This window comes from Nymphalis io, chromosome 28 (assembly GCF_905147045.1).
Source record: "Nymphalis io chromosome 28, ilAglIoxx1.1, whole genome shotgun sequence".
NCBI classification, from domain to species: domain Eukaryota; kingdom Metazoa; phylum Arthropoda; class Insecta; order Lepidoptera; family Nymphalidae; genus Nymphalis; species Nymphalis io.
The window spans coordinates 7,848,614-7,863,633 of NC_065915.1; the positions used below are offsets into that span (position 1 = coordinate 7,848,614).

Here is a 15,020-nt window from a genome sequence, read left to right on the forward strand (position 1 = left end):
ATTATTTCTTAAATTGCTATTGTCTATGGGCGGTGGTGACCATTTACCATAAGCTGCCATGAAAAAGTGCTTCTAAGAATTTACTAGACTAATATATATTTTAATTCTACGTAGTTTTTATCTCAACATATTAAGAAGGTTATAGCGGTGATCATCCCACCTCTCTTTATAACTACGATGAAATATAACGCGGTGTGTTCACCTCCGCCCACAATCTCAATTAGGTTTAATTTTTTCGCAGATGATTCAACGTAACAGTACTATTCGGGTCATTGGCGTTCAAAATCGCGCTTACCGCGGCGATGTTATTTATAATTGTTCGCATTTTACGGCTGTAACGTGACATTTGATATTTACAACTGACAACTTAAAAAAAAAGGTTTTTATTTCAAGTTGATAATAATATATTTGTAGCAAAACCAGCGGCGGCGGTAGCGTAGGTAGGAATTCAGTTTGTGACGAGAATTCTTTCAAAATCCGCCATTTTAAAGTATATAAAACCTATTTGAATTACACATGACACTAAATATTTTTATTATATTAGATAACAGCCGGAAACTAAAATATGTTCAATAACAAAAATACTGTTTCTATTTCGGTAACTCGCAAGTAGCCTCGCAATTAACTAAAAAAGAGGCAGTTATTTATAAATCACATACAGACGCTTTAATTTTAATTATTTTTAGGTTGATATATATGTATATATATTACATACAGGACCTTATGTCCTCTAGAGGGCGCCATATGAAATGTTGTGTGACGTCATACACGACATTACTAACAATATCTTTTAATCAAATTATGATAGATAGTTTAGAAGAGATGCGGAAACTGATGAACATACATACATAGCCTGCTGAAATTATATATCCTGTGCTGTGAAAAGGATAGGAAGTAGGTAGTGTGGTGAAAAACTCCCATCCTCCGTAAGATGAGAGGAATTAAATAATTAATTATTATTTACTCAACAAAATAAAAATCACTAACTGACATGCCACGCACAGATTCAACCACTGGGCCCAAGAGAATGCAGTTTCACACAGAAATTCCTTTCGGAAAGTAAGTATTTAATGCTCAAGAAAGGATTTTTCCAAGTTTGTTTCCCAAGGGGGTTAAATGGATGAAAACTTGTTATAAAAATAACAATAAATATCTTTATTGCACACTAAAACAAAGGAAAATACATATAAAAGAGAAAAATCTAACTATGAATATAAAATAAAAGTATGCAAGGAGCGGTCTTTTAACTGAAATAGCGATCGCTTCCAGACTGCATTAAGATGCTTGTATATAATAAAATACTAATGTTCCTTGGAAATGTAAAGATGCTCTCATAATTAACCCAAGAAAACAAAGCGAAAATAATAAAAACTTATTCTAAAGTCGGTCGGGAGTATTTCGTACTCTCCGCTCTCCGTTTTGCGTTACAAGAACGATTAGTTCAACAATACGAATAGATCCTTTGGATGAGTTGAAGTTTTTTTTTTCTTACAAATTATTATTTGTTTTTTTTTTAATAATTGTGTCTATTATCTATTTTGATTCGCTTTGTTTTTAATCTGTCTGATTGTTTTTATTACCAGAGAGCAACTTGATCTTCATTTCATTTAAAAATGATTATTAAACTATATACGTATAAATATATTAAAATTACAAGATTAAATTATATATATGTATATATATATATATAGAGAGAGCCGGTGTAATTGCAGGCACAAGGGACGTAAGATCTTAGTTCCTAAGGTAGGTGGCACATTGGCGATTTAAGGGATGGTTAATATTTCTTACGACACCGTCTAACTGATTATCATGGAAGTGGAGGATCAAAAGAAGATGAGTACTTAGCGCGGCAAAGGTACATTTATAGGCTGTTACTTTTTACTTTACTTTGTTGTAACTCTTCACTACATAGACGGTGCTACAGCAAATCAACTTCTACACCGTTCAACAGCGAGACAACGTCTACCCCTCTTAAGAGGAGTGAGTACCGTTGGTTCTTTTGTGGGTTTTTTGGCGTACTCGGTGCCTGCGAGTCTCACATATACTTCAACGGGTAGGAAAAACTCGGAAATGTGTTATTCCAATAAAAAAAGTAATGACAACGTCTGTGGTTTTGTCTAATTTCATCTTTTCTACACATTATTTCTTGTTACGAAAGTATTATTCAAATTCGTGTTATAGAAGCATTGAAATGTTTATAGCTCATTACGTGGGCGTGAAAGCTTGCGTGGGATTACAATTACATTGAAAAAATATATGATTATTAAAATATGAACCTTATTACTTCCACATGAGATTTAATTTATAATTTTTTCAACCAAATTAATATTTTTATTTTCATGTAATTGAGTCATATAATTCATTGTAATATTGACTTTTAGAGGATGTTATTAGGGTCGGTATTTGAGTGGTATATTTGTTCTTTATAAAGTTAAATATCAACATTGAAAAATCAACCTTATTGCTTTAACATAAGACTGTTTTATACCTTTTTCGAATCGAATTAGTATTTATATTTGTCGCATAATTACGTCATAGAATGCATTTGAATTTTAGCTTTAATAGCATGTACTTAAGGTCGGTTTTCGAATTGTATTATTGCTCTTTATAAAGTTAGCCATTTACGGCGTAAGGTCTTCTCACGTGGGATGATATGAATCATATCGGATGAGAGTTATTCTTAATTAAAAACTTTTTGATTCTTTTGTATTATTGTAATGGTTTTATAATTGAATTTATGTGCTTCGAAAGGGCCGAGATATATCAGTGGACAGAACGAGTGGAACGATCGTTAATTCAAATCCGTGCAAGCATCACAATTTTCATGTTAGTTAATTAGGGCTGATAATTTAACTTGTGTATGGTTGCATTTTGTATCGGATGAAATATTTTCACATTAAACTTTAAGCGGTATTTAAACAGTGTTGTGGATTAAGCTACAAATTTATGCCTTAAGAGGTGAGCCTAGCTGTGGGATCCCACTATAGTCTGATATTCCACGACGAGGCAAGGCCAAAAGATAAATATTGCGAGGACTAAAAACATCGTTTTGTTGACTTTAGTTTTATAAAGAGATCACTACAAAATCAGACTTTATTAGTCCTATTTATAAACAAAGTGATATTATCAGATTATATAAGTGTAATAATATATTAAAATGCGACGGAAACCTCTTTAAAATTTTCGTCGTTTTAACAATATATTTTATTTAAACTTGCAAAAGTTTTTTAATACCGAGGACAGTATCCAAAATGAGTAGTTTTACGATAAGTGTGGAGGCGCGAGGCCTTTGAAATGCGAGGCCGTACGCCGTGCCCCACGTCGCGCACAGCTAACACCTATGCTATACTTTATATTAAATTATAAGGTACTTGATGTACCGTGGTGCACCACGGTACAATAAGATTTAATAATAATAAAAATAATTTATTTATTCAAGTCCCAAGACTCATATACAAAATTACAAAAAATAAAATAAACACTACTATCTACTACTTATACAATTTACTGGTCCAGCTGAAACTTTACAACAGCGGTTTATAAATATACAGTCTAGTCTGTTAGTAAACATGATTAGAATTTTGTTGAAGCTGGCCCGCACCCTGTGAACCAAGGATGCACATTTTTTTCGCATTAATGCGTAAAAACAGTCTATATTCGCTTCAGCAAACATCCCTGAAGCACAACAGAAGCGAGGCAACCCCATCAGCAATCCAAAGGCGTTATTGTACTGGACACGAAGAGCATTGTATGATTTTAATGAATAATTAGCCCACAAACTACATGTATAAAAAGAGGTACAGTAAGCGTGGAATAATGTTTTTTCAGAGCCATAATACATATAGCCATTCTTGATACACGCGCAAAACTTCTGACAATCATGTTAGCTTTTATTGACAATTTAAGCTTTCCCCTAAAGAGGGATGAGGCCCAGCAGAGGGACATAATATATAAAACTATACTTTTTTATTATAAAGTAAAATTCATTGTTAAATCTTTTCTTTTATCAGAACCATTTCAAGTCTCGCACTGGATACTTTATTTGCGAGACACGTCCTTAGTTAATATTGATTACATTTGCATACGCACGACGCCATTTTGTATGTGGAATATATAATGCAGTCATGGAGCTATAAGCTAATGTTACTCAAGTTAGTTTTCGCAAAACTGTAAGAGACTATTATATTTACCCGACTACGCTACGATTTAATAAACGGCGCTGTCCAGTTGTACGTCTAATATGACAATGTGAAACGGTATACAAGTTGATGTGTCTCCTTGAAAATATATTTACAAACTTTTATGGTGAACGGTCGAACGGTTTCGATGTATATAAATCTCATACACAATAAATACATCCATTTTTTTATAAATAAATCAGCTATTTATTATTTTTTCTGTCTTTTGACATCAATCCTGTCTCGATTACGAAGGTATGACATTGACAATCCATCGCCGTATAATCCTTAACTTGCGCTTAAAACATTTAAGAAAATAGCTTTAAGAGATCGTCCACATCTGCGCGGGCTAGCGAATCAGGAAAAGATCTCTCGCCTCTAAGTGAACGTCAGAGTTGTCGCTTAATGTATTTCAATTTCGATTTAATCCCCACAAGCTAAGTATGTTAATTAGTAAATGCGATCAAAAACATCTTTATCTATTTGATATAATTATTTTTATATTAGAAAGCTGGTGAGTATGTATGTTTGAACGTGGTATCCCCGGAAATAATAGTTCGTTTTAAATAGTTAGTATATTTATTATTGAGTCTCGTTGGTGGAGTGGTTATGTTATAAGGCAGGTCCCGAGGTCCTACGTTTAAATCCATGGTCGAGTCAATCTCCGAGTCTGGATGGCGGTTTACGTTAGCACACACACTTGTGCGCTATAATAGGTCCTGTGCCATCTGCATAGGACATGATATGATACTATCTCTTGAAAGTGGTGTCGAAATCACTCAGGAGGACATCTTTTTCATCATTGAGGAAAGATAAGGCTTTACTTGAGTTAAACAGGCAGTGATTAACGAAAATTAAAGCGAGTGAAAAAGTGGCGCATAGCTAGTTTGTGATGAAGCAAAAACTTTTATAGGAACATAATAATTATCGGCCATTATAGAAGATGCCAGTAAAATAGAAAATATAAAACGAATTTATTCACTAGTTCGCTTGTTTTAAGCATTTATGATCGCAGCTTATTAAAAAAAAGAAAAAAAATATATTGAATTTAAAAGCCCATCTTATGGGTTCCATTGATGGTAGCTGATTGCAATTTTTAAATTATTTGTACATAATATATATGGAGAGACTAGGAGGATCTTTAAGAATAATAAACTCATATATTATATTAATTTCAGGTAATACAATAGCAACGCCATTTTGGAAATTTATGGAAACCTCTGTGTCAGTATATGTATATCAGTATTTATATATATTTCGTTTCACACCTATGTATTATAATATATCTGCACAATGAACGAGTCTCTGTGATTAGTAATCGTGGCTGTAATTCAGTCAAAAAACTTCATAGAAAGCATGAAGTTCGTGTATTGTAAATGCAACTAATTGGTTGTATTTCACGCTCTCGATACGCACTCGGCGACACACTGACTGAAATAATTCGGAATACTTTTTTTTGACATTCAGATCAATAGGTTTTAAACAATTTCACCAACAATTAATATAATCTTTCCATGGGCGATTTCTCTTTTTTAGATCTTAGAATAATATAGGCGGACGGGCAAAAATGTTATGATGGTAAGTGGTCACCACCACCCATAGACATTAGTGTCGTAAGAAATATTAACCATAACCAACCTTGGAAATTAAGGTGTTACGACCCTTGCGCCTGTAGTTGCATTGGCTCACTCATCTTTCTAACCCGAACACAACAATATTAGGGAGTCCTGTTTGGAGTTTGAGCGGTAGAACATTAAATGAGTGGGTGGTACCTACCCAGACGTGCTTGTATAAAAGGTTGTCAAATGGCCCAGTTGTCAGTCAGCCTACCAAATGCTTACAAAGTGGCACAGATATATTATTTTCATTCGTTAAAATAACGGGCGTGTTACACTGATTTCTCTCTTTCTGCCATCATCTATTTGACATTCGAAAGAAGACACAGTATCGATAAACTCATTACTATATTATATACGTTAAAGCCTGTATTTAAGTAGACGGCTTACCTTTGGCTGCCACCATGTGCACAGAGACGAGACACAACACCAATTTTAAAACCATCATCTTGATTAAGCACTCTTCACACGGAACACAAATATCTGTAACAATGAAATATAAAATCAGTGAGTACGTAATTCATGAAGAATAACAATTACTTTTGAGTCATTTAATTAAATGCTACCATTACTAGCATGGAAAGATTTTACCGAGAAGAACCGGTAAGGACCGGTAAGTTCCTTGGTAGTTAGTAAGAATCACACATAAGCCCATTACGCCCTGGGGGGGGGGGTGGTTTACAAATTAAACGTAGATAATATATATCAAAGAAGCTATCACATTACAGAACTACAATAATTACGAATGCGTAATAAACTGTTGCGTGTCGGTCGAGCGATCACTCGCAGAGCGTGTCTGTTCGATTCCCGGCGCGGTCGCCATTAATTAAAATAATTGCTGTCAGAACTAGGAAGTGTTCTCTTTATGACGTATAAAAAGCTTAACGGATGGGAGTGAGCGGTTAATAAAGTAAAAAGCAACAAAAAATTTACCGCACGTTAAGACAAATTTATGATGAAGCGATATCGTATTAATAAATCTGGAGGTGTGTATGTATGGTTGTTTGTTACTTAATTATGCTTTATGTACTGCGTTGGCTGTAGTATTTTTAGTGCAGTTGCCTGGCCCGAGTTTGTATAAGTGTTTCAAGTCGATTTTTTTTAAATTATTTATTACCGTAACCGTAACAGCCTGTGAATGTCCCACTGCTGGGCTAAAGGCCTCCTCTCCTCTTTTTGAGGAGAAGGTTTGGAGCTTATTCCAACAGGCTGCTCCAATGCGGGTTGGTAGAATTCATATGTGGCAGAACTTCAGTGAAATTAGACACATGCAGGTTTCCTCACGATGTTTTCCTTCACCGTTAAGCACGAGATGAATTATAATCACAAATTAAGCACATGAAAATTCAGTGGTGCTTGCCCGGGTTTGAACCCACGATCATCGGTTAAGATTCACGCGTTCTTACCACAGGGCCATCTCGGCTTTTTTTAAATTATTTATTAAGATAGGCATACTGGCAATTGCGCTACATTGTGGTAACTGGTCACCACCAGACAATGGCATCGCCAATGTGTCACCAATTTTGGAACTAAGAACTTACAATGGCTCACTCGCCCTTCAAACCTGAACACAAAAACACTAAATATTGCAATTTCAGTGAATTGTGCCTGGACGGGTTTACACAAAAGGCTAACACCGAGTTAATTAAACACAATTAAGTTCATTAATTACCTCATATGTAAGTTTTACGGCGCAATATGCCATAAATGATAGATGTTCATTAAAAGATAAATATTAATTTAAAAGACAGCTTAATGTTACAACGGAAATAGCCAAGATTTGTTATTTGATTATGTGTTTAACTGATATCAAAAATTGACAAGCTTAAAGACCTTAAGTTATATTTTCTTCTGTTGAAGGTTGTCAACTAGAGACTGTTTATTACTGGTGGTAGGGTTTTGTGCAAGCCCGTCTGGGTAAGTACCACCCACTCGTCAGATATTCTACCGATAAACAGCAATACTTGGTAGCGTTGCGTTCCGGTTTGAAGGGTGAATGAGCCAGTGTAGCTACAGACACAAGGGACATTACCTCCGTTCCGAAAGTTGGTGTCGCATTGGCGAAGTATGGAATGATTGATATTTCATACATCACCAATGACTATGGGCGGTGGTGACCACTTAACATTAGGAGTAGGCACTCAAAACCAGGTGGTTCATTTGGCCTTTCGCCTACCTATAACATAAAAGAATCAATATGACCGACTTTGTATACCGTATATATGTATATATATTTAACTTTCCTTTTACATATTTATGTGCAATAAAGACTTATTTCTTTCTTTTTTTGTGTACGTCCCGCGATATCTTCTCCGTTTTCTTGTTTCATTAATTAATTCAATAATAGGCTTTGAAGATTCTGTTTAATTTGAACAAAGAATTACACCCTCAGGTGTTTCTCGAAACGGCAACGTTTTATTTTATAATCAAATGTTTATACAAGATAGATAAATACATGAATATAAGATATATTTATACTTTATAAAATAATCATATCGTCTCTTAACTTATTTATTAAACTGCTCATATTTAGTTCTTGTAGTCAATTAATTTGGTGCGAATGAAGTAGAGTGAGTGAAGCTTAACCTAAGGCAATTATCATTCATACATAGAAAGAAAGAAAAAAGGCACATACTATTCCAGGTCAATCATGGATTCGTAAATACAAAAAATAAGATTAGAAAACAGGCATAGAGCCATTAAAATATTGCTTAATCAAATGAAAATATTTTTATTTATATATGTTTATACATATATACTTATCATTTTATGATTTAGAAATGTACTTTTGTATCGTCAAGTGTTAATAACAGTTCGAAATATGAATTCTACCGAAAAATCCGGCGAAAAAACTTAAAAAAACTATAAATTTGTATAAATTACATACAACTATTTATTTTCATAGATTTCATACATATACATAAAATAAATATTAGTAAAAAAGATATTGGATTACTTGAAAAAAATTTTTTCTCATATTCTGACACCAAACAGCAATATTTTGTATTGTTGTGAAAGGTGAGTGAACCAGTGTAATTACAGGAACAAAGGACATAAGATCCCAGTTCACGAGTGGCGATTGCTGATGGAGGGTTAATATTCTCACATGTTTACTCACTTTCGGTAAAAGCCGCTCAACCAACCCATGACATCTAAGATATAAACGAAGTTTTACAGTAAAAATACCCTGTGTCTAACGTAGTTACTCCCACCACTAGCAGTCATTCTCCATTAATTTCCTAAACATCACACTAAAAGTCACGACTTTTAAGCCGTTAAAGTTGACAGCCGGCAAACGACACGTTTTCGTCAGCATTGCGTAATAGGAACCTGCTCTTAAGATTTATACTTTGAAAGTTTCAGCTTAAGTAAACCAATAAAGTAAAGTAGATAATAGAGATGAAGGAAATTAAATGATATAATGTGCTTTAAAGGTTAAAACTTGATATATCCGTTCCTTAAAGGATATTACAAAATTAACGACCTTGGGAATGAAAATCTTAAAGTTATTTCAAATAAATATATAATATAACTAGTTTTTCTCGGCTCTGAGTTATTACTTTTCGAATCTGTGAGAGCTTTATACAATCAATACGTACATGAATTCTATTTTGAATGACTTTGATAGTGTTGATTTGTATATAATTAAAAATAATTAAGCGATGATTGCGGGTTCAAATCCGAGCAAGCTGAATAAGCCACTCAATTTTAAGGATGTGTGTGTTTATAATTCAACTTGTGCTAGAAGGAAAATATCTTAAGAAAACCGGATATCGGATGAAAATCTAAATGAGAACCCAAGCCTCATTGGAGAAGTGTGGCGGAATATGCTCCAAGCCCTCTCAACAGGAGACCTTATTCCAGCATTACACTGTTACTTTTATGATTAGATGACGCTCAGCACAAGAGATTTATAAATGCATACTTGTTTTATATTACAAACTATAGTCTCGTTATTAAAATGCCATAAATTGTGAGTCTCGTGTTCATGAAACATAGTTAATGATACTGAAATAAACTGAGTCATCCGTTCATAAACGATTCTTTTGTATTCAAAGTTTTTAATCTAAAACTATAAACATGCCAGCTTACAGTTTCACGATACTATAGAGACCGTAAATGTCTCACACGAGCCCCGCCAATAAAGTTGCAGGTGGTCGGAGGCTGTGCAGTGTTTATGTGTTGTATATTTTATTATATATACTTAACGACGTCAATATTATAAACGTATATTGTCATTCCAGGCTCTTACATGACGTTGAGGAAACGTCAAACGTCAATTGCAGAACTCTAATTAGGCTTAACTAATATTATAAAACGCATTTCTTTCGTCTTTCGTCTTCAACCAATGCGTCTTACCTGCTATGACATACGGTGCCGAAACGTGGACACTAACTGTGGGACTAGTCCACAAATTCAAAGTCGCTCAGCGTGCTATGGAGCGAGCTATGCTCGGAGTATCTTTGAAGGATAAGATCAGAAATGAGATTATCCGGAAAAGAACCGGAGTCACCGACATAGCTTGCAAAATTAGCAGGCTGAAGTGGCAGTGGTCTGGTCACGTATGTCGTAGGACCGATGGCCGTTGGAGCAGACGAGACAGCTGTTTAGCGGTAGAATATCTGATGAGTGGGTTGTATCTACCCAGACGAGCTTGCACAAAGCCCTACCACCAATAAATTCATATGTTAGAAATCTTGAGCACAGATCAAAGATCTTGGCCAACGGCCATCATCAGGGAAAATCCGAGCAATGATCACTAAATTTTCCTGCAATTTATTTGTTATAAATGATCTCGTTAAAACGTAATGGAAGAATTCTGACACATTTATTCTGTTTATATATTCATCAACTTTCAATAAAGTAGCGTAGTGGAATAAGCTACATAAAACAAGGGAGGTCTTTGCACATCAATGGGACATTTACGGGCTCATACTTACGAGAAATGCAATATGTTCACGAATTTTTAATCATAATAATATATGTTATTATATATGCTATAAATATATTATTTATAAAAATGATTTATGTTCGAACTTTGAGCAATATATAAACAAAAACATAATATTATTTAAGCATATCTTTATAAAAAGATAAGCTTATGAACACTATTGAATCGTCATGTTACAGTATTCAATTGAATGTACAGCTGTTACTGTTTCGGAATACTGGTGGTAGGACTTTGACAAACTCTTCTGGATAGGTACCACCAGTCATCAGATATTCTACCGCAAAATAGCAGAACTTGTTATTGTTGTCCGGTTTAAGGGGTGAGTGAGCCAGTGTAATTACAAGCACAAGGGACATAACATCTTAGTTCAAAAGGTTGTTGGTGCATTGGCGATGTAAGCGATGGTTACCATTTCTTAAAATGCCAATGTCTATGGGCATTTGTGACCACTCACCATCAGGTGGCAAATAAGCTCGTCCTATACTATACTGTATAAAAAAAATGTAGATTCTACAAAAACCGACAAGCAACTTACTTGTTAGTCTTTTAAGGAAATGAATTACAAATTTAATTTTAATGGTCTGTACGAGAATTAACGGCTGCGAAGTCCACGCTTTTTTGTCGTCTATATATTTTTATATCAATATTACAACACATATTAATATCACAAAACTATTTCTTAATATAGTGTGTTTTTAATTAAAAGACAAAGTTAAAATATTCATCTACGATAAGATTAACGGATGTTACGAAAACATAATTATTAATGTTTTTGATGATTCGTCAAAACATAACAAGGAAAGTCACACAAGACGAACGAACACTCCTCCAATTGTTCCCTTGTCGGCTCTGAACTTCAAATCCTGAGCCTTTTTTTCTTTGGAAATAAAGATGTAAGTTCATGAAATTAATACTTTTGTGTTTTACATTTTCAGGCAGTTGATTTTGTTTGACGTCCAGTCCAAGGGCTTAATCTTTATATATCATGATCATCAAATAATTATTTTTAAATTACCTAATTTTTCAACATTACTTTAAATTTACCTTAATTGTAACAGCTTTTTTTTAGTTTGGATTTTTATTGAGTGAATAAACAGACAGACTACATGTGTGCCAATGAAGAGATCAACTCTGGCAGGACTGGCACCGTAAAATTTCGTATTGCATTACGTTTGCAATTAGCTCACTCGTCCTTCACACCCACATGAAGCAATCGTCAACTAATATGGGTAAACGGGTGCTACCACCGAACCTTATCAAACTACGAATGAGTCATCAAAAAATCCCAATGTATTAAGAAACACGACACACAACACTTCACAGATTAAAAAAATAAATAACTTACCACTAAACTTTGACAGCTGAATAAACAAAATGGCGGAGTTAAATTCGTTTTATTTCAAGTTTAGAGTCACGACGCGCGTCGCGTGCGCGTGCGTCGGAGCGACTGGTGCGTTGCCTTGAATACGTGATCGTGTTAGGCTGTGTTCTTAGTAATAGCACTTCAACCGACATTCAATAAGGATATTAATGCTATTCATAATTTATTGAAATAAAAAAAAATATGTTTTAAATTAGAAAGACTATAATGTGTTGTGATTTTTATGAATTAGTTTTTTATTTACTTATAAAATAGAAAATATCTGATATATTTTCTACTATTACTGTTGTTACATGCAAATGAGTGACGTTTATTCTTATAATAATTATATTTTTATATGATTTCGTTAATTTTAAACTTTCGAGCGCGTTGAAGTCTTATGTATTAGTGTAAGAAATTAAAACATTTTTTTTTGGAAAATAATTATAATATTATAATCGTATGTATAATTATATAATATTATTATTATACTACTTTAAATCATTTATCTTTGCGTAACAGACAAACTTATAAACAAGTTATTACAGTAAATTTCAAATTGAACTGTAATTATATGATTGTTATATAAATTATCGCTTAATGGGAGCAGAGAAAACAATGACATAAAGGGGGAAATCAGTGCTTAACTAATCAACCGCTGAGTAAAGGTTATATGTTAAGCCTTTATAATATTAGTTTCAAATAATAGGAGCCCTTATAATACTTCAATAAAAAATAATTTGATTGATTAAATTCATCATTAAAGTTTGTGCAAACTAAAAAGTATTATTATATTCTTTATATCTTTAAAAACATCATCGTCATGTATAATAAACAACAAATCAACAGACAGATATTTTTTTATTAAAGTTTTCTTTTTAAACCAATCCTTTTATGAAGAGAAAAAATATTTAAAGCAACGAGGACTCGAATATTTTGTTCAATGTTCGTATACTAACAGGATTTTCTGCTGAGTGACACTGGCTAAGTGGAACACCGAGACGCATGATCGAATTAATTTATACTAATGTCCCTCCCACGGTTGTGCTGAGGGATACTTTCTCTTTGAAGAGGAGGTTCAAAGATTATTCCAATTCGACGTGGTGTTTCAATATGTTGCCCTAGATACTATATATCTACTACTCGATAGTAGTAGTTTTCCTCAAAATGCTTCATATAAGTTATGAACACAATTCAGAAAACTCAGTTGTGCTTGCCAGGATAAACTTAATTTTTTTTTTTTATAGAATAGGAAGGCGGACGAGCATATGGGCCACCTGATGGTAAGTGGTCACCAACGCTCTTAGACATTGGCATTGTAAGAAATGTTAACCATCGCTTACATATCCAATGCGCCACCAACCTTGGGAACTAAGATTTTATGTCTCTTGTGCCTGTAATTACACTGGCTCACTCACCCTTCAAACCGGAACACAACAATATCAAGTATTGCTGTTTTGCGGTAGAATATCTGATGAGTGGGTGGTACCTACCCAGACGAGCTTGCACAAAGCCCTACCACCAGTAATCTTCGGTCACAGACAGACACCAGAGACGCCGTCTCTGTAATCTTTCTTACATCGACTCCGTGAAGTATTAAGTTAACGTAAGTATTAAGTACGACTAAATAGCCTTGACTATTCAAACAAGATTGTGAATTTATACAAATAAACAAAATTGAAGCGTGTGTTTATGATGTGTGAAAACTGCTACTTTTTAAGTTAATATATGTTAATATGCGTGTAAAAATTCAAATATTTTTATACGTATAATTCGAATAAATACGTCAAAATGGAATTTGCATTGAAGGATTTCGACACAAGCTGAACTCGACGCTGGTGAAGCCGCGAGTTTTGCTACTAAAATATATAATATAACAGTTCGCGTGTTGAAGTGTTATCTCAACTAAAAATAAACATAAAAACAGTTTCAGAAGAGCTTTAAGCTTTGTACAAAATGAATGAAGTCCTGAGTATGACGACTGTCTATTTATACTAGTAAATAAACATAATATGATTTTTTTAATACAAATACTTAACTTGTATAATTAATATTTGTTTTACATATTTCAACTAGTGTTATAACAGTATTCAAAAGTGGAGAAGAAAGAAGATAGGAGTTGAAGCCACGCTATTACGTCACCATTGAGCACGCAATAAATAGCGAATATTTACAGGAATTCAGGACATGAAATATTGGAATTGAGACGGATTGGAAACCGCGATCGCATAAATCCGCTTGTTTTATTCACTAACCATCGCGGCTTTTTATTTGTTTTCTCCTCCTTGACAAAAGTTTTACAAAATAATGTATCATATAGATTACGAATATACAGAAACAACATTCATAACATAATAAGTAACAGCCTGTTAATGTCCCACTGCTGGGCTAAGGCCTCCTCTACCTTTTGAGGAGAAGGTTTGGAGCTTATTCCACCACTTTGGGTTGGTAGAATACACATTTGGCATAATTTCAATGAAATTAGACACATGCAGGTTTCCTCACGATGTTTTCCTTCACCGTCAAGCACGAGATGAATTATAAACACAAATCAAGCACATGAAAATTCAGTGGTTCTTGCCTGGGTTTAAACCCACGATCATCGGTTAAGATTCACGCGTTCTAACGACTAGGCTATCTCGGCTAACATAATATAAAATATTTATTTAAAAAATATTTAATTAGCATTTCTCTTACAACTAATGAATAAATTAATTATCTGTCATCGTCACTATGAATAAAGCTTTACACTTCAAAGCTAACATTATGAGAGTGGGCCCGAAGGCTGCGTTGACTTACGCTGTAAAAATAAAAGGTCGTAAGTTTATTTAATTTAATTTTAAATTGAACTTTAGTGTCATGTATTTAAAGTGGATACTCGATTAAATATATCAAGATTAGGTCACTCCGATACC

The 15,020-nt window shown here is 33.9% G+C and overlaps 1 protein-coding gene across 1 annotated transcript in view; it reads right to left on the minus strand.

Moving 5' to 3' along the window:
• LOC126778977 (uncharacterized) overlaps positions 1-12,199 on the minus strand; it is a 61,947-nt gene extending 49,748 nt beyond the window's left edge. Inside the window, exons 1-2 of the mRNA XM_050502721.1 lie at positions 12,091-12,199; positions 6,185-6,277 (exon numbers count right to left, since the gene is read on the minus strand). Of these exons, the coding sequence (XP_050358678.1) occupies positions 6,185-6,242 (58 nt within the window). The 5' untranslated portion in view covers positions 6,243-6,277; positions 12,091-12,199. The remainder of the gene's footprint in view (positions 1-6,184; positions 6,278-12,090) is intronic.
• Between the last annotated feature and the right edge of the window lie 2,821 nt (positions 12,200-15,020).